General features: G+C 51.7%; 1 protein-coding gene across 3 annotated transcripts in view; it reads right to left on the bottom strand.

Moving 5' to 3' along the window:
• The window catches only part of LOC144169442 (polycystin-1-like protein 1), a 433,694-nt gene that overhangs the window by 72,811 nt on the left and 341,769 nt on the right, over nt 1-19,114 (bottom strand). For all 3 annotated transcript variants that reach the window (XM_077698599.1, XM_077698600.1, XM_077698601.1), the window contains 4 exons: nt 12,022-12,247; nt 10,946-11,197; nt 9,668-9,794; nt 8,638-8,838 (listed from right to left, as the gene is read on the bottom strand). In XM_077698599.1, coding sequence (XP_077554725.1) covers nt 8,638-8,838; nt 9,668-9,794; nt 10,946-11,197; nt 12,022-12,247 — 806 coding nt within the window. The remainder of the gene's footprint in view (nt 1-8,637; nt 8,839-9,667; nt 9,795-10,945; nt 11,198-12,021; nt 12,248-19,114) is intronic.

Raw genomic sequence — 19,114 nt, 5'->3', positions numbered from 1 at the left:
ATGCTTCGGCGCTGCGGTGTGCATCATTGGACTTGTGTTTTGTGTTTGTACTTTTTTAGTAGCGTGTGCAAAAGACCATTGGCGCTTTGTGCTATAAATACACGATCCCCTCGAGCGCCTTCCAGAAACGTCGTCAGCATGAGAGCGAGGCGTCTCTCCGACGTCATGTGAGCACACCAGCAGGGTGCTAATTGTCGCTGTTGATCTCTCGCCGTGCAGTAAACCCGTTAAGTTTTGCTTGCGGCACTTTGTCGTCAACACCGAGGCAGCTCTCCTGCTCGCCGCTCGTCCATCACGCTACCACTACACGACGGAGGCGACGAAGCTCGGTACGGGGACGTCTTCGCCAATGTAACAGGAGCCTACCGGAGCGCGCCACGTCGTGAATGACAGCGCAACGAATGAGCCTCTATAGACTGCTTGCACTGACGTCACTGTCGCAGCCATGCTGGTGCAATGCGTTCACGGTGAAAGGCTGCTGCCCTTATCTGGAGTAGCGCTGGCAAGGCTGAGAGGGCAGTGCACCAGAAAGGGCGGCGGTGACGTCATGTGCAAGTCATGTGACTCTCCCATGCGCAATGCGACTGCCATTGATCATGATCTCACAGTTGCCTGACATTTTGCAGCACCGCTTGGGAGCAGTTTCGGCGCAATATTGTGATTTGGAGCAGGATGCCCCAGGAAAAGCGCACTGGCGCAGGGTGGCGCAAATGGCGCCGCACTTCAACCCTGCTCAATGCACAAGCACGTGGTATAAAGACATTGTTGTCCAACGATACCGGTCATACAGAAGTTTGGGAGAGCGGCCTGGTGATACATCGGAGCACATAATTTGAGAGTATAGCAAAAAAAAAAAAAGGAAGGGGGGGGGGGAGGGGGCATATGTCACCGGACGCACCGCGCTGTTACAGACTCCCCCGGTAACGTCATTATTTACGGTCTGATTCTGATTAGTAAGGTGTGGTTGTGTTTATAGTCACAGTTAACGTATTGCAGTTAGATTAGAACGGCCATATTGCAAGTCAAAATTAGAACCAGATAGGACCACCCCACCCGGAAGTTTTCTAAGTTATGCTAACTTGAAAACTTAAGGTCAGATATAGATAAAAAGAGTACGAGTGTCTTCACGAGTGCTAATGAAAATGCAAAAAGCTGGGCGAAGTAATGGGGTTCGAAAGATCTGGAAAAAGGAGAAGGAGGGTGGCGGCACGTTGCACGAGCTCACGCAGTGCGTCCTACCTCGGCTGTAACCGGGCGGCCAGCGGTTGATTCCGGCGACAGGCAGCCACACAGACCAACATTTTCACAAAAAAGGCCAACGTGTTTAAAATTACCCTCTTATCTGTTTGCTTCGCTGCAAATGACGCAGAAAGACTGTGTTATGCTGCTTAAAGCCGCGTAACGTTCCTGTTCCATCGCCCTCCCTCCCTACCACCAGCATCTCTCTCCTTCTCCATCTACCCCCACTTGCTCAATTCAACCTTTCTAGTCCTCCTATCCTTCATTTCCCCTTCCCCACTCCCCATCACGCCACTCTTCCCCTCTCCCTCATCATCTTTACCCTCCCCTTTGCCTCTCGCCGCATTTCTCTCGTTCCGCCCTCTCTCTCTCCCGCCAACAGTCTCTCACCACTCTCTTTCCCCTCGCCTCCGATCCTTTTTCCTGCGTGTTTCCTCCCCTCATGCCATTCTCCCTTAATTCCCCTGCCGTGCAGTAATCCTCTTCCCCCTTCCTGCCTCCTATTCCCCTCCCGTATCTCTCCTCATTCCATAATTTCATATCTGAGCTCTTACACCTCCCATTCCTATCACCCATTCTCTTACCTCACACTCCTCGACTCCCATTCGTATCTTCACCTTGTCCCATACTTCCACAATTCCCAATTCCCTTCTACTCCTTCCCCGCCGCGATCCCCCCCGCTGCTCTTCTTTCACTCTCGCTTCCCACTCTCCTTTCTACCCTTCCCCCTCCCGCTGCACCATTCTTTCCGCATCCTCTTCCTCATTTAATTACCCTTACCATAGCCTATTCTTTCACTCCATCCTCCCTTCTACTCCCCTCATATTCCCCATCTTCGCCCTCCACTTCCACGTTCTCCCGCCCACTCAACCTGCGCTCCCTCCTTTCCTACCTGTATTCCCCTCGCGCTCTTTGTCGCACTCTCATTTCCCCTTTCCCCCGCTACACTCCTCTTCCCTATACAAATCCCCCCCCCCCCCCCATTTCCCAGTATCAGTAACGCAGCAGTGAGCAGGCTCACCAGTAACATTTCTGGCCGACTCGAGTGACATAAAGGTAAAAATTTTCGCGTTATGTGGCCCAAGCAAGACAATGTGGCTTGCGAGCTTCTGCCGCTTTGGAATCCGTTCTTCCAAAGACGAACAAACGGCAAACGCGCTCTATCTAAAAAAAAATACATTAAATAAAAATAAAGTTGACCTGTCCGCGACTTCGAAAACCTTTGAGGCAGCAGGAATGTGCGGAGGAGTTGGAATAATAAGCGCCGTGTCTGGGTTTTTAGGTAGCGTTCTTTAGCAAGGTAGGTTATAGTATGTGCATTTGGCTTAGTTATGCATGTTTTAGATATAGTTCGGTGCCGCTTATAGCGAGGATTTTCGCTGTTCCCGCAACATGCGCGACTCGGGAACGATTCTGGGGATTTTAGTACCTATGGCAACGCTACCGCTCAGATTCCCCTACCGGCAACCATTATGCCTACTGCATCGTCAGAAGCTCTCAATGGTCCTTTCCGATAAGAGCCGCAAAGAAACACCAAAGTACACAAGGAAGCACGGGCTAGGCACGTCCCGATAAACAACGTACCTCGCGAAGACAAACTACCCCGCGAACGTAACACCCGACGACGAGGAGGACCTGATGTGCGCAGTGGCCGGCGCCTGTAGTGTCCGTACAGCGCGTGACAAATGTCCGTACCCGTGACACCGCACCATTTCGTCGGCATGCGTGCCGGATAGACACGGGGTTCGGGGATAACTCGGGGTACACAGGTTCCGAAGCGTGCACACAAGCAACGGCGATCTAGCGGTACTATTAATTAACGGGCTGTTCGGGGGCAGCCGATCGCAGCGCGATCAGCGGAGAAAAGCAGTGGCTGCGACGAGAACAAATAAAAGCAGCGTCAAGCCGTAAAAGAGGCAGGAATAACGAAGGAAACACCGCGAAAGGGAGCCGAGGTGCACGAAAAAAAAAAAGGGTATTAGGCGCAACAGTGCAGCAGCGCCTATCATCCGGTTCGCGACGTCAGAAAACGTATGCGGCCCGCGCGAACAAGGTGCATTAAATATGCGCCCCGCATACACGCCTCATAAAGCGTGTTCTGGCGATAAGCGAGCGCCTCATCCCAATGAAGACGGAGGGGGGGCACCAGGAAGACAGCGAGGAAAGGCTTAGGGTGAGAACGGGACGGGCGAATCAACCTGCGGAACAGGGCATATTACACGGAGGGAATGAAGAGAACAGCGCAGAGCGGCTGGGGCTAAAAGAGGCAGAAAAACGCGTGCCTGCGGGGATAAACAGCGAACAAACGCAGAACTGAGGCAATAACCAGATCAAAACGCGAGGACAGAGAGGCGAGAGAACTGTGTAATATGAAAGGAGACAGACTCTCCGGAAGAAGATAGAAGGAGGTACAAAAAAAAAAGCACATTTGCGAGTCCAAAGAAAGAAGGGCCACAGCCGTACTGAGCATAAGAGTGAGGCAACGATGCGGGCTGTAGTAAAAATACGCGAAAGCAGAAAGCGAGGAGAGAAGCCAAGAAAAAATGGCGAGCCTCGCCGGAGAAAGAAACCGGGAGGGGAAAAATATGTAACGCGGAGGGGGCGGCATGAGCGTGATTAATGATGAAGAGATGCGCCATTTCCTTCCCCTCGAGGGGAAAAAAGGAGGAGCGAATGAAACGGCTGAATTAATAACAAACACAATTAATCACGCGAGCTGCAGCGCGCGATAGCGCGTGTATGGCTCTCGGCCACACCGCCAGAGGGCGACAACGACGATGACGACGACGAGTACCACGCGGTCGGGCCGCACGGCATTTCGATTTTCCTTTCGGCAAGTCTCGAAGCGTGCCACGAGGGGCGTGGGGTCTCTTTTCTTTGGTCGTTAGCACCCCCCCCCCCCCCCCCCTCATCTTTCCTTCTCAACATCTCCCTCCCTGACGCCTGCTCCGAATTTCAAGACGAGTCGATTAGAAATGATGCTTTGCACCTCTTTCTATTCAAAGGGCCTTTTATTTGCCAATGATGCGGATAATGGGTGCATATCCCGCATAAGCGCGAGCTGGTCCATTGTGTCCCATTTTTTACAACGACAGCTCTGCATGGCAACCTACCGCAATTCAGCGTCATCACCGTATGCTTCGAAGCTCTGTAAAGGATGCTTCACTGCAGGCAAAAGCACAGTGAGGGAAAGCCAGCTTCATGAAAGAGCATATGGTGAAGTTCACTGCGAGCCTGAAAAGGTTACATGACAGCGTTGGCTCGTTAGCAGAACACATTGACGGCCGTGATATAGCAGGAGTTAGACAGGAAGGCGAATACAAAGTAAAAAGTAACTTTAATAACATTTCTCCGGTGCTAAATCCGCGTGAGAGTACACAAAATCGAATCGACACGGAGCTTGAGTTGTATTGCCAACTCAGCCGTGAATACGTAACGTTTCTTAGTTTAATACGAAATGCTGTTCCAGGAAACCCTACGATGAGATCTTCAGGGCGAAAGGCATGGTAGAACAAACTTTGATGATGGTGGTTATTGAAGATCCATTGGCGGATCCTTAAGAATGTGTGAGCACCTCGTCCGTGCGCCGACAAACGGCAACGACACGCGCAGTCACTCAAATGCAACAGCCAGCACCTGGAACTCCCGTTGCCCCGAGCGAAGCCACCTGTATAAAATTGCCTGGCGCGCCATACGCTTTCAAACAGTAGGGACGCCTACAGTATGGCCGTTTATACGCGGTGTGGCGCGCACCGCGCACGTGCCACTAGGTGACCGTGCAAATCGTTTATTATAGTTTCTACGAACCGCCGCTTTCCGGGAGACGCTGCCTAATCTTGAGGTACGCGGGAAGGCAAGCAGCGAGGAAGGACAGGAAAGAGAAACAGGAGACACGCTTCGACTGACTTCTTCTTCGATTGACGCCGTATCGAGACAAAAAATCTATTTGGTTTGGAATGTTACAGCATTGACGTTCGGCGATTACGATTCTCAACGACGCAGCTGTCTCGTATTCGACAACAGTAACGCTTGGAAACGATGAAACTACAAATTCAAGCTAAATGTCACCGGCGACGTAAAATGATCAGCTAAGCACATTCAATCGGGCAGATAACGCTCTCGGGGAAAAATGGATTATGCATTCGGGGCCGATGCAGTTAAGAGGAAGAACCATTAAATCGCCACCGGTCGCGGTGGATCAGTGGCTATGGCGTCGTACTGCTGAGCCTATAGACGAGGGCTCGAACCCCGCCGCAGTGGCTGCTTTGCCGATGGAGGCGAAAAGCGAAAACGCCCGTGTGTCGGGATTTCGGCACCCGTCAAAATTTAGGGACCTTAGTCAGAGATACTTAGGTGGCCGAAAATATTCCGGAGCCCCCTCAACTACAGCGAGCCTCATAGCCGTATGGACTTCCATTGTCAGTATAAAATGACGTTTGATGAGAGATGGAAGTCAGCAACGGTTTGGAATGTAGAGTGGAGCAAATAGCGTTGTTTTTATTAACCGCAGGAAGTAAGGCCGTGCGGTAACGCTATACGCCACAATTACGGTCATTGGGAGATTCCAAAGGCTCTGCGCTGATAACTTTTTTACACAAATCATTTCAATAGCCGTGAAAAATTTCAAGCCGCTTTAAAACCGCTACAATATGCGCTCGCTACCCAGCTCCATCGAAGTAACGAAAAGTGGAAACGCCAATGTGTTCAAGGTTTCGGGGGCCCTACAAAGGCTTCGGAAGGTCGCCATTAAATCGCGCAGTCGCTAGAGTATGTGACAACGTATACCAAATATTACACCTCTGCGTAAAGCAGGGGCCACACAAACACGCAAAGAAGATCCTTTCATTTTTTCCCCTGTTCACATATATACAGTCAAACCCGGCTATAACGAACCCGGATAGAGCGAATTATGCTATATATTGAACAAAAATAATTCAGTTACGGAAATACATGGGAAACATATTCCTTATAACGAAGTTCACATCCGATATATCGAACTCTGGGCGCCTAGAGTGGCCGCCGAAATGCATGATCTCGGAGCGGCGATTGAGATGTGGATTGGCCGCGACCACGGAGCAAGAGCGGCGACTGAGACATTGCGCCTCGCATGGAGCGACGTGACGCCTAATACTTTCCGTAACTGTTTCCGATGCGCGGGACTCGCGACGGAACCCGCCCGGTCAGCGAGTCCGGACCAAGACAGCAGCATCGGTGAACGGTGGGAAGAGCTCGCCAACGTTCCCGATGATGTCGCGAGTGAAATCCGTCCGACGCTTATAATGAAGCGCTTTCGGCAGTCGACGTGCTCCGCCAATGCTTCTTAGATTTTTGAGGACGCGGACTCGAACTGGTGCAAACAATGTTTCGTGTAGAGAATGCTACGCTAGTTGAAGCCGCCAAAACGAAAGTGAAAACAAAAATCACCGTTTTTTTTTTTTTGCAACGTGGGCAGTTAAGGCGGAAAGTAGCTTTGATACTTGCAATAAATGGATTATTTTGGTATGGTGATGGCTACTGTACTGTGTTCGTTTCTGCCTACGCGGATGGCGGAGTTGGGTAGGCGGCGGGGGGCTCCAGCGGATTGCGAACTCGTAACAATAAGCTCGTTATAGGCGGGTTCGGCTATATCGAACTATTGGATATATCGAACCAATCGCGGTGCATATTGAAGTTCGCTATAAACGGGTTTGACTGTATGCCGCTTCCTCGCCGCCATACTGCCGGGCTCTGACGTGCGGCAGAATGCTCTGAAACAGCCTCTATGCCGCACGAACCACTGAACAGTACGGCGCCGCTATTTGCGGGCCACTTGAAACAGTGTAGCCAATTAGCGTTCCCGGCTCTGGGGGAAACGCGGGTGGAATTCCGGCGAGCGGCGTTCCGGCACCGGCGGCACGGCGCATCTTGGTAGGGACGAATGTCGATCGTCGCCATCCGTCACACGAGCTTAGCTGAGTAGATATAGCGCGTCGTTTACAAGCTATGAATAACTCTGAAAAACACGGAGAGTCTCTGCAGACGGAAGCGCGCGGCTACACGCGCGACCGCGGCAAGCATCTGCCTGCACGGTCGACAAGGAGCCCACTCTGCGGTGTACGCACGATACGGCGTACAGGTACCCCAGAAAGTAAACGGAGCACAGCTTCGTGAAATTAGTATAATTTCGTTTTTATGCGGCTGCAAGCATAAATAGAACATGTGCTGCACGACTTTATTTTAGAATGACTTTCTTGAAAAATCTTGCTGGCTAGGCAAATGGCTGAGAAACCCCCTCAAAATCTCCAATCCGTGCTCCATTTACTTTTTGGGGCACCAGTACAACGCAGCAGCTAAAACTTGTCACCGCCCGCCAGAGCGGGACTATATTGCTGAAAATCAGTTCATAAATGCGTGAAAGGGGGTAGGTAACAAGGCGGTGAATGATTGCGCTGGTGATAGTCGTCGGCGCGGCATCGTAAGCGGTGACTGTACAACTGCGGCGACGCTACGCCTTTTCTGAGCAACTGGGCTTCGGAGGAACCTATTTGCCGCGACGGGGCCGCATGCAGAAACGCTAGCAGGCCGCTAGTCGTCGGTGGCAGTCTTCGATTACTGTCCTGAGGGAGCACGTTGTGTTTGGGCCCCCCATCTGGCCTTCAAACGCCCGTTTCCTTTACTCTAAAATTGACGTGCCCACGGGAGCACGGCCGACGCGAGGAGCACGGCCGCCGGACAGTTCGAGCGGGCAGACCGCCGACCGGTCCCGCTCGGCAGTTGGAGGAGCCTCCGCGATGGCTGCTAAAAAAGCGTGACGTACCACCGAGCGAAGCCAATGGCTGCGCGCATCTCAAACCTAGGTGGTCTGTCTCTAGATGGTTTCTCTAGGTGGTCTTGCGCCTGGTCGGTAACGTCACAACTTCCACAGTGCTTTGGAGGTGCGATAAGAGGGTAAAAGCTCCAGGCCTGATTGCTTGCCCTTTTTCATGAACGATAACTCGGCTAATACTCAACGTTTCAAAACCATTATTGCGGCAGGACGTTTCTTGGATAGTACTCCAGCGATTGCGTACGTAAAATTGAACCTTTGTAACAGTGTTTAGGCCCCTTCAAAAATCTCGATGTGGTCAAAATTAATCCGGAGCCATTAAATTCATCCATCCATCACCGCATTACTATACCACCCGTGACTCAATTCTACCATCACTCTCGTCCTACTTTTCACTCCCTTCTGATCCTCCTCATCCCCCTACACTCACCTCCAATACAATACCACTACGTTCCTTATCGCGCCACTCATGTTCTCTTCTTTCTCATTACCTTACACTCCCCTCTATGTTCTTCGACCCTCTCTCCCTGAAAAACCGTAGCGCTGACCACGCCCATTCTTCGAATGCCACCCAGGCGCAGCGAGCTCCTTACCTTGAGCACGAGCCGATGCACGCCGACGTCCAGCGTTCCCGGAGGCAGGACCAGGTTCTTGCGAGACAGGTCCCCACCGTGTTCCAGCACGGCGTGCTTGCCAGTATGGTCTAGAATGCTCCACGTGTACTTGACTTTCGTCGAAACAGGGCACGATGTCGACACCGCTGCCTCGACGTACACCTCTTCGTCCAGTTGGAGCTTTCCATCAAAACGAAAAATACCAACGAGCGGCGAGTTGCACTATTGCTAGATGCTGGGAACACTCGGGACGGTCGGTATTTTTTGCATCGACACACTCCAAAGGCGGGGCATGAAAGTGGCATCCGTTTAAAGGGACCCCCCAACACTTTCGATAAGCGCTTTCACTCTTTACTTCGCGCGTGGAACCACCGCGAAAGCAATAGAGTTATCGCCAGCACGAAGCGGCACTGCGTGATTTGCTCGTCGCACCAGATACGCCTTCCATTTCTGCTTTGTTTTTGTGGCTTTCTTTTTTTTAAGTTTCTATCGAAAAGCGTTCATTGCTGCGACTGAAGGAAAACCGGTTAACAGCCGCTACAAGGCCTAAGTGCCTTAATTTTAGCCGTCGAAGAACGTCAACACCGGGAAAGAGAAAAAAATCTTTTGAGCGAGTTTACAAGTTATCTGATGGGCATAGAGCAGTAATTTTTGGCTGAGGTACTTTGCGACCCCCCAATCTAAGTACCCCACAATCTAAGTACTCTAAGTACGTTCTGCAAGCATGTAAGATTTCAAAAAAATTTGAAAGTGTTGCAGGGTCCCCACTTTAAAGGCACAACACGGGAAAATAAACGGGCCCTCAAGTTAACGTACCGCCATTGCAGAAAAAAGACAATTAGGCCTTTTCAGCAAAAAGTATGTTTGGCTTATTACCGATGTTTGTTTATTTTCAATTGGCCGTAAACCAGCCATAGCTTTGCTGGAGCGGATGTAGTTCCCCAGTTTATTTTCTGTTATTCCGGGGAGGAGCGGAACATGCAAAAAGAATTGAGAAAAGAAGTCTTACCTCCGTGTATCGGTTGATGCTCACTTCGGGCTTGTTGCAGGGATACTCCGTCGCAAACACGTTAGTTCCGAAATGGGCGCTGCTTACCGCATTGAAGACGGTGACGTTGACAAGGAACTCCCCAGCACTGCGGAAAGTGAATTTTGAAGAAAAAAAATCGAAAAAGAATTGCACGAATGCCTTCAAAAAGGTCGCGAAAAAAAAAAAAAAACACGGATCATGTACCGACTTTTGCTGAAAATTGATTTTTTTTTTCCCAAGCCCATCGTATCAACGTTAACGGGGTCACCAGAAAACGAGGCGTTGACATCGTAACAGAATTTGATAGGCCTCTGTGTCATACTAAACGACAGTACAGTAGAATCTCGATAAACGGAAATCGCTTAAACGGAATTGCCGCTTAAACGGAACAGTTGCTTGGAATTTGGTTGGTTTTGTATTCAGATAACGTAAAAAAAACTCTCGGTAATCGGAACTAAAATTTCCGCATCACCGTGTAAACGGAACCGGAAATGGAACTTCTTGTGAAATCCACTGGCATGAGAATCAGCTTTTTACGGTTCCGGCTGTTTCGTTCTTGTTTTTTTTTTTTTCCCTCCATGCTTTTTTTAGCCGTGTTGGCCTCGTAAGCCTCGTCTCGTAAGTGGTTAGCCGTGTTAGCGCAACGAATGCAACGTCGCAGTTCTTGTTCCAGTCATTTGGTCTCTATTCTAGACGACGAGGCTACAGGGCTCACCTCCTGTCGCCTCGTTCGTGCCATCGTTGTGCTATTCGTCCTTCATTGACACGTCGCCGTCTTCTAAATTCGGTGGCTCGTAAGCACTCCCGAAGTTGAGGCCTCTAGCCTCCGTGAAGATGCAGTTGCAAGGACTCAAACAAAAATAATTGACGAATTTTGTAGTGCACAGCGACTCATTGTTGCCAAATCAACTTTGTGAATGTTGTGCCTCCGCTTCTTGTAGTTTTCTTGCTTACTGAAAACTATCAGCTAAAGTCACTTTCTAGTGGTTAGAGTTCCATGAAATGCCCTTAGAAGTGTGTACGCACATAAATTTGCACCTTAGAACATCTCTCTCAGTAAACGGAACTCCTGTTAAACGGAACTAATTTTTCCGGTCCCTGTAAGTTCCGTTTATCGAGAGTCTACTGTACTACCAACCGCTGAAATCGCCTCGAGGGCCCATCGGGAAATTGTATGCGCGCCATGACTGTTGCGCAGAACGATAACCGCGAGAACAATCCTCCATGTGCCTCGGAAATAAGACACGGCATCCGCACCTGTGGTATGTGTGCCACACGTGGGGCCCATCGGTGACCGTGGCCGGGTAGCTTCCGTCCCCGAAATGCCACAGAAAGGTGAGGTTGCTGCCTTGCGAGTAGACGACCCGCAGCTGAGACGGCCGAGCCACGAGCACCGGCCCCACGTTGACAATGGCGGTCACGTTGACCACCCGCTGAACCATGCGAAGCGTCAGCACTCCGGACGCCACAGAGCTCACCAGGTTCTGACAGGTCACCCCGACCGTGTAGCTGCGCAGGGAGCAGCAAGAGACCCGGGACGTCTTCGAGCTTGGCCCTACTATACGCGTCCCCTCAATCCCGCACATATTTGCGCAACACATGCTGTTAGTGAAGATCGCGTCAAAATTTGAGCTTCACGCATGTAAGCGCGCGAGAAGTTGACATTGGACAAGTAAACGAAAAATGAACGCCAGAATTGGAGCGCGAATCCACGTAACACTGCTTTCAAACAGCAATCGTACAGCGGCACTATATGGGCCTCCGCGAAGTGTGCAGTGGAGGAGCGCGATCCGTCCCGCTGGCGTGCGGAACGCATGCGATCGGCTCCCGTAGCGGGAAATGCGACACGCGGTGCATACATTAGAACTTAGCGTAGCGGCTAGCGTACGCAACGCTCGCCGCGGCAGGTACCGGGTCCCGACTGCGCATGCGCGCGAGAGTACGGCGAGGCGGGCTACCCCTTACCGGAGCAAATGAGCACATGCCCGTCCGGTCCCGGTACCCGCCTCCGCTAGCGTAGCGTACGCTAGCCGCTGTGCTAAAACCATCTATTACTTTATTCAGCGCCTCGCTTATCGCTCTCGCTAGTTCACACCACGAGTTCGTTTGTTCGTTAGTCTGTCTTTATTCGCCACCGTGCATCAAAGCATTACTACCTTTGATTTTTTTCTTTATCGCGTAAATTTTGGTTACACCTTCGACAACCACAGGCGCAACAGTGCCACAAAGCAAGTGTATCACTCTCCCCGCGTACACGTCGAGAGAGGACAGAGCCGCGAACAGATAGTTGGCGCGTTAGGGTTGAAAGCCGCCGCAGGACACAGTTGACTTACGTTCCGGGCTGTTGGAAGCGAAGCACGACGGTGGAGTCCCTTGAAATGTACTGGGTCCGCTGGTACGGGCGCAGGTGCCAGAGAAAGCGCAGCGTCCTTTCGGTGGCCGGAAGCACCGAGGCCCTCAGCACGACGCCCTCGTCGTGCATCGGAAGGGTCAGCTCGGCGGGGGCGCAGCGCTCGCCCCCGTAGGCCTCGTCGAGCGACACCACGCACAGGGACGCCTCTGCAAAAAAGAAAACGCCAGCACCGAGGGGCTAAAGGCAGGGCACCTAGAACATAGGAACGGCCTCACAGTAATTTTGTTTCGCTCCAAAGGCGATGACGGGGAGGTACATAGATGAAACGAGAAGCAAACGGATGAAATTAATGCGCATGTCCGAAAAATTTTTGCGTTACTTTGCAGAGCAGCGACTATTCATCAACAGAGTGAGCGACAGAAGAACACTGAACGAGAGAAGGCAGAAAGAGGGAGGAAGAGAGAGCGCATAGAAGGAGCTGCCTTCGCAACGGTGCCGACAAGTCGACGCGCGGCATGCCACCTGCCCTGCGCCGTCTCGACGGGTGCCGAGACTCCCGCCACCGCTTGCAGGCGTTGTAGAACGGCGCACGCAGCCAGTGCAAGGCGGAAAAACAGGAAGCCGCAGCAAGGCGTGCGCATCGGGCCTTTGCCAATGAATATTCGAGCGAATGAAATTATTACTTTGCACGAAACGAGTAAATTTAAGTTGTCTCATTGCCGAAGACACGTCTCGAAGCTTCTTCGAGATGTCACCGCTGTCAACGCGAAAATCTGATTCTGATGCCTACTCGCCAGTGAGATTCAGATTACAGATGCAAAGGAAGGTATACTGCTTTGGCTGAAGGGAGTAGGTGCGGTGCATGTATAAATTCCTACTCATTTTGCCGATCGGCGTGGCAAGTTTATGCAAGACACACCGACAAGCGTAAACGCGACAAATGGGCGCAGGAAGCAAATGAAACTAGGCCGTTAAAGGCCAACTGCACTCAAATTTCACCTCGACCAAATTTATTTTTTATGTGTAGTAAGTACCACCAAATCAGCTGGGACACGAATGGTAGCCCCGTGAAACGCCTCGTTAATCTGTCAGAAGCGTTTAAAAAAGCTCCGCCGCAGACCACACTGCACCTACCGGCGGATCGCGCAAACAGCCATGACGCGCCTGTGACGCGCCGGCCGGCCGGGGCTTCTTTCTCTGGCTAGCCACGCAGCTGGAGAACCTGTCGAACTCTGCTGCACACGCTTCTCCCATTTGCTGCCGACCTAGCTGCCTAGCTCCCTAGCTGCCGACCCTAGCTGCCGACCGTCCGGCCGCTCGCTGGCCGGGTGCAACGTCACTTTAATGGCCGCGCTCTCCTCGATTTCGGTTTCAAAATCGCCGATTTTCGCTGGCCGCTTGCGGCGTCCACGCGCGTATTTCAGCTGTTTTATTTTGCATCTTGCTTTCTTTTTCAGCAGACTATAAGGAAATAGTGTTTTCAAGAGGTCGAAATTTTGAGTGCAGTTGGCCTTTTAAATGACTTCCATGTGGTTATGGATGTTCGTCTCCAAAGTTTGTTCTCAAATACGTTGGCTTTCTAGCTCACACCGCACATCTGAGGGCAGGGATTCAGAACGCCAGTGTATTTGAGAATGTTTTTGGAGACATATATATAACCACAACTTACTTTCAGAAGAACTCCAGAGTAATCACTCCATAAAGAGTTGTGATAACCAATAAAGCTGTATCTGATTCGTGCATAAGTGAATGCAAACGGTAGTAAAATCACCAGGACAATATTCTTGCTAGTTTACCTGGAGAATGTCTTGCTATGTTAAAGTCAATAGAATTCAAAGCTGTTCCTTCCTTCTAGCCGTCGTTTAACTTCCACTACTTGCTTCCTTTTATTTCTCTCTTTCTATGACGACTACGCTTGGGTTAACGCCCTCGCTATTCAGTATTCAACCATCGTCCAGGTCCCTCAGTTGCTTTGTTCTTCCATTTTCACACAGAATTTATGATCGGCGGAGAAATGTGCTATTGTAAGCGATAAATTGCCCAGAACAAAGGCGAGACATTATAGTTCGTTGTTTATAGTTTTATTCTCGAACCGATAGGAGACGGTTGGTTGCACAAGTTTTCCGCAACATCCCTGGACAAACCTTCGACCGCAAAACACTGCTGATTGTGGCGCACTTTTATGGTATTCACTGGTTCACACGCGCACGCACGCACGCACGCACACACACACACACACACACACACACACACACACACACACACACACACACACACACACACACATATATATATATATATATATATATATATATATATATATATATATATATATATATATATATATATATAGCGAATCAGAATAGGAAATGAGGGGCTCGTTGAAATAAGACAGAAATAAGGGCTGGAAGTCAAGAAAACCTCGGAAAGCACAGGTATGGTGACTAGAACTAGCCACCATAGCAAAGGGGAGGATGTGATGTGGTAGGTCACTGAAACAGATAAAGAATTTGGAACGAACGCAAGAAAGTGGAGAAAAATGCCCGCCCGGTGGGATCCGAACCCACGACCTCCAGAATACCGGTCTGGTGCGATGACCACTACGCTACCGGCGGGGCTATTTTCCCCTTTACTTTCTGGGGTATTTAAGTTAAGGTACTTTTGTTTCCTGCGCTCGGGGGTGGTAGCCAGCGCCACTCGGACTACTCAGGGTGAAGGGGACCTTCTTTTTAACCCCCGCCGTGAATCAAGTGTCCACGACAATTTTTCTCCACTTTCTTTCTTTCTTTCAAAATTCTTTATCTATTTCAATGACCTACCGCATCCTCTTCTTGCTTTCCTTGGCATTCTTGACCGCCAATCCTTATATATATACATACACACATACATACATACATACATATATATATATATATATATATATATATATATATATATATATATATATATATATATATATATATATATATATATATATATATATATATATAATATGTGGCGCCAAGTATTTAAAACGGCGCGCAAAATTGGAAACTGTTACTGTGCGCCGTAGCAGCGCCTGTCCATGTAGCTCTAATTTTGCCATCTTGACTTTTGCGGCCGCCCCAATCTACGTACGAGGTGCCAAATAGCTGTGAACAGGGCGTGGCTGAAGCGCAGCCATCATTGAATTTTCTTCGCGGTCGCCAGGCAGGGGAACGCGACGGAAATAGCACGACTGCTCCGACTTCCCCACGAACTGGCACACACACGCGCGCGTACCCGCCGCAAATATTACGCACAGACAACGGTGAGTGACAGCCATCTCACGAACGAAGAAGGCAAACACAACCCGCTTAGATACCCGGAGGAAGAGTCACGAGAATATTTTAAAAAATAAAAACGAAAGAAACGCTACCAAAACGAGAGCGGACGCTGGGGGCGCCTGAAATGAGCTTCCGCGAAGCGAAAGGGTCGCGCAGGAAGGAAGCAGCTTCGGAGCAGTCGAACTAAACGAGTGAGGCAGCGCGGGGTTACGAAGACGCGTTCTCACAGCCGCTGCCGCTACCGCTTCCGTCGGGACTGACGTCGCCGCCGACAGCCTCCCTCCGGCTCCCAAACTCCCTTTTCGTCTCTCGCTTTCCGGTCAACTTTTGACAGGGACCAAGCGCTGCAGAGCTCTCCCCCCCTCCCCTCCCCTCCCCCCCCCTCTCTCTCTCTCTCTCTCTCTCTCTCTCTCTCTCTCTCTCTCTCTCTCTCTCTCTCTCTCTCTCTCTCTCTCTCTCTCTCTCTCTCTCTGAACCACGCGTGGCTTTGGCTTTGTGTGCGGTGTTCGACGGTAGTGACACAAAGCTGTGACACAAAGCAGTGACACAAAGCCACAAAGCTGTGGATTTGTGTGCGGTGTTCGACGGTAGTGACACGCCGCATCAAGCACGCGCTCCCGCTAAACTCCCCCAGCGCCGCAGCAGCCACAATTAGTCGCAGCGCAAAACCGCAAGGTGCACACGGTGGCATTCAATTGGGCATTAGTGCTTCGCATTCACAACTCATAGGAGGTGCTTGGGTGTACTCAAAGTTTTAACAGCGCAGCTGTTGTAGTCAAGCCTTTTCGTAAATCTGCTGTAGGTCATGCGTCACGCAGGGGCAGGAGCAGGCTCCCCGACCCACCGATAGAGGGAGCAGTGGTCTCGCAGGGGCGGGTTCTTCTTGCAGGAGCGGAGGAGGGAGTCTCCCACCGCTGACATTTAGCTGCCGATTCCTTCGCGCGAAGCATTTAATTTGCGCGGCGACGGCGCTGCGGTTCTCGGGCGAGTGCCCGTTGACGTTCGGGCCGATACAGGAGAACCCCTGCTCAGCTGTTTCAGCAGATTTCACATTGGGATCCTTCAAGACTGCGAACGACGACGGTGTCTCGCAGGCTCCAGATGCAGCGGAATTACGTCCCGTGTATCATCCGGCTGCTAACGAGCGCGCGCGAAGCCCCGCAAGCCTCGTCATGCACGCAAGCATCGTTTCCTCGTAAAACGAAACACCGGCGCCGCGCGTTGTCGTGTCGCCATACGCTCTAAACAATCGTGCAGCGCGCACGACGCCGTCCACTTCCAACGCGCGGCCATCAATTACGAAGTATTCCGCAAAGGCCACGGACGTTGTCCCTCGCCAATTTAAACAACGACCACAGCGAAGCGGCGTCGCGGGGAAACTAATTTGCAAGGACGTCTCCTCAATAGGCCGTGTCGTATTCGAACGACGGGAGCAGCGCCGTCGGCCTGCCCTCCTCCCTCCGGCCTCCGCGGCCCCGAGAACTCATTAGTCGCAGGGCGTGTAGATATACACACGCATCGATCGGATCCGCGCGGCAGTTGAGCAGTGGCTAAGGCGAGACGAAGGCAGCGTCAACTGCGTGGCGCGCGAGCAGCGCACGCCCCTCCGGGCCAGAAACCACCCGGCGGGCTGAAGTAATGGGAGGGAGCTCCGATGGCGTGTTTACGGCAGACGCGCTCGGAGCGCTGCTTCCGCTGTGCTCAACGATCGCCGCCATCGGAAATGTGGGCGTACACCAGTGCCGCTATCGATGCGTACGAAATAATCCGGGCAGAAAAAAAAAGAGATTTGCCCCCCCCCCCCCCCCCCTGCTCGTGCTAAAAACACACACGCACACACGTGTGCGTTGCGTTGCACGCACACATACACACCCACACACACACGTGTGTGATACGTTATATTGAGTGTTACATGTGTGTGTGTGTGTTACTATTACGTTAACAAACGACAACTTCTGGCCTCCCCGAATTGGTAAGAGGTGTGTATTCGTAAGAGCGGTAAAAGGAAGGGCTGATACTGAATCACCCCCCCCCTCTCTCTCTCTCTCTCTCTCTCTCTCTCTCTCTCTCTCTCTCTCTCTCTCTCTCTCTCTCTCTCTCTCTCTCTCTCTCTCTCTCAGCGGTGTTGCACGCGGGCAGGCGTCACCGAGCCCAGCTCCGTCGCCTCCAGCATGGGAGTGGTAGCGTGGTGAAGCGAGCGGCCAGCAAATGTTGCTGCCTTGGAGATGACGACAAGAAGCCGAAGGCAAACTTGACTTGTTTACTGCATGGCGAGAGATGAGCCCAAGCAACACAAGAACAATGCCCTGACGGGCGAGGTTACAGTACAGGACTCGAGCAGAGTGACAGCATTGATTCACTGCTCCAACGAGAATGCACTTCAGCGCTTGGGGGTCTTATTATAACCAAAGAGCTAACGGTCAAACAAGCCTTTTTGCACACGGCGCGACATAATACAGACACGCACAACACTCTTTCCAGAGTTCGTGAGGGGTCGGTAGTTGCGGTGCACGCTGAGTCCGAGAGAGGGGAGAGAGCAGGTCTCCGCAACGGTGCCCGCGTCCTTCGGGCATGTAGTCACACGTCGCGTTTGCCGACGCCAAAGTCTGAATCACGCAGACAGCGAGGCGCCTTTGCGCCGGCATTTCCCATGCACGTTGCGGCGTGTTGGGATCCGTTGGCTGTCGCTGCAAGCCTGAGACACCAACACAAAGGCGCCCACTCGAAAGGCGCACGTAGTGAAGGCTCCGCCACAAAGCAGAAAAACGCTGCACGAAGCTTGTAGCACAGCAGTGCTCTGATTCGTAACAGCGGTATGTGGGTTGATCTTCTGACCTCGGGTAAGACGACCTCGAGGGAAATGGTTGTAAATAGGCTCTTACGTTCACGCGGAAGAGCTCGTTTACGCCCCATAGCAACTGCTTACTCTTCCCTTGTGCGAACAATCCATGGCGGAGCCGTGCTGACAGGGCAAGGTGGCAAACGCGCTCCTCAAGACCACAGCTTGCGCCCGCCCACTGACCGGCGCGAGCGCTGATCGCTGTCAGAGGGAGTGAGCTCCTCCTGCCCTCTTTACAGATACCCAGCACATTTGCATTGTAGTCTGTCACCGCATAACCCGCCGCAACCTCGGGAAAGCTATTCCAAGAGTGAGTCCAGTCGAAATACGAAATGTATGCTCTCGTTCAGGGCTCGCTCAGAAAAACAGCCACCGCGGCAAGCAGTAGAACTCCTGACAGCACGCTCATTACAGCGCAACCCTCAACCCCTGGAAAGCTGTCGGAATATACGTGTCTAAGATGGTGTCAACGTTAACAACCGAATTGCTTAGGGCCGCAGACGCTCAACGTCTTCCTGTCTACATCGCCAGAATAAAGCCAGCCCACAACTCAAGTCGGGTCAGGTCAGCGGCTTCGTCCTCCAGTTCACTTCGTTCTCATTTGCTGCGGCAGCCAGCGGCGCGGCCTTCGTGAGCCGACCCCGCAGTGAGAACAAGAACTACCGGGGTGACTATAGGAAAATATAAAAGCAGCGCTACGGAAGAGATGACAGCAAGACGATGGCAGTGAAAGTTGGGAGCGGGGCTGGGGAGAGAGCGAGAGAGAAGCTAATCTAGAATGGAAATTAATGCTTGATTGCGCGCGATAATTTGGAGTCGCGATCCGGGCAACGCCGTGTCTGCTCGAACCCGGGGCCGTTGGCGCTTCCGGAACGAGAATCCTGCGGACGCGCTGAGCGGGGAAAGAGGCCCCAAAATAGAACAAAAAA

The sequence above is a fragment of the Haemaphysalis longicornis genome, unplaced genomic scaffold (genome assembly GCF_048455015.1).
Source record: "Haemaphysalis longicornis isolate Haplotype H1 unplaced genomic scaffold, Haemaphysalis longicornis Haplotype H1 scaffold_2, whole genome shotgun sequence".
In the NCBI taxonomy this organism is placed as follows: domain Eukaryota; kingdom Metazoa; phylum Arthropoda; class Arachnida; order Ixodida; family Ixodidae; genus Haemaphysalis; species Haemaphysalis longicornis.
Note: the sequence above shows the minus strand (reverse complement) of the source record. Positions and strands in the feature narration are given on the sequence as shown.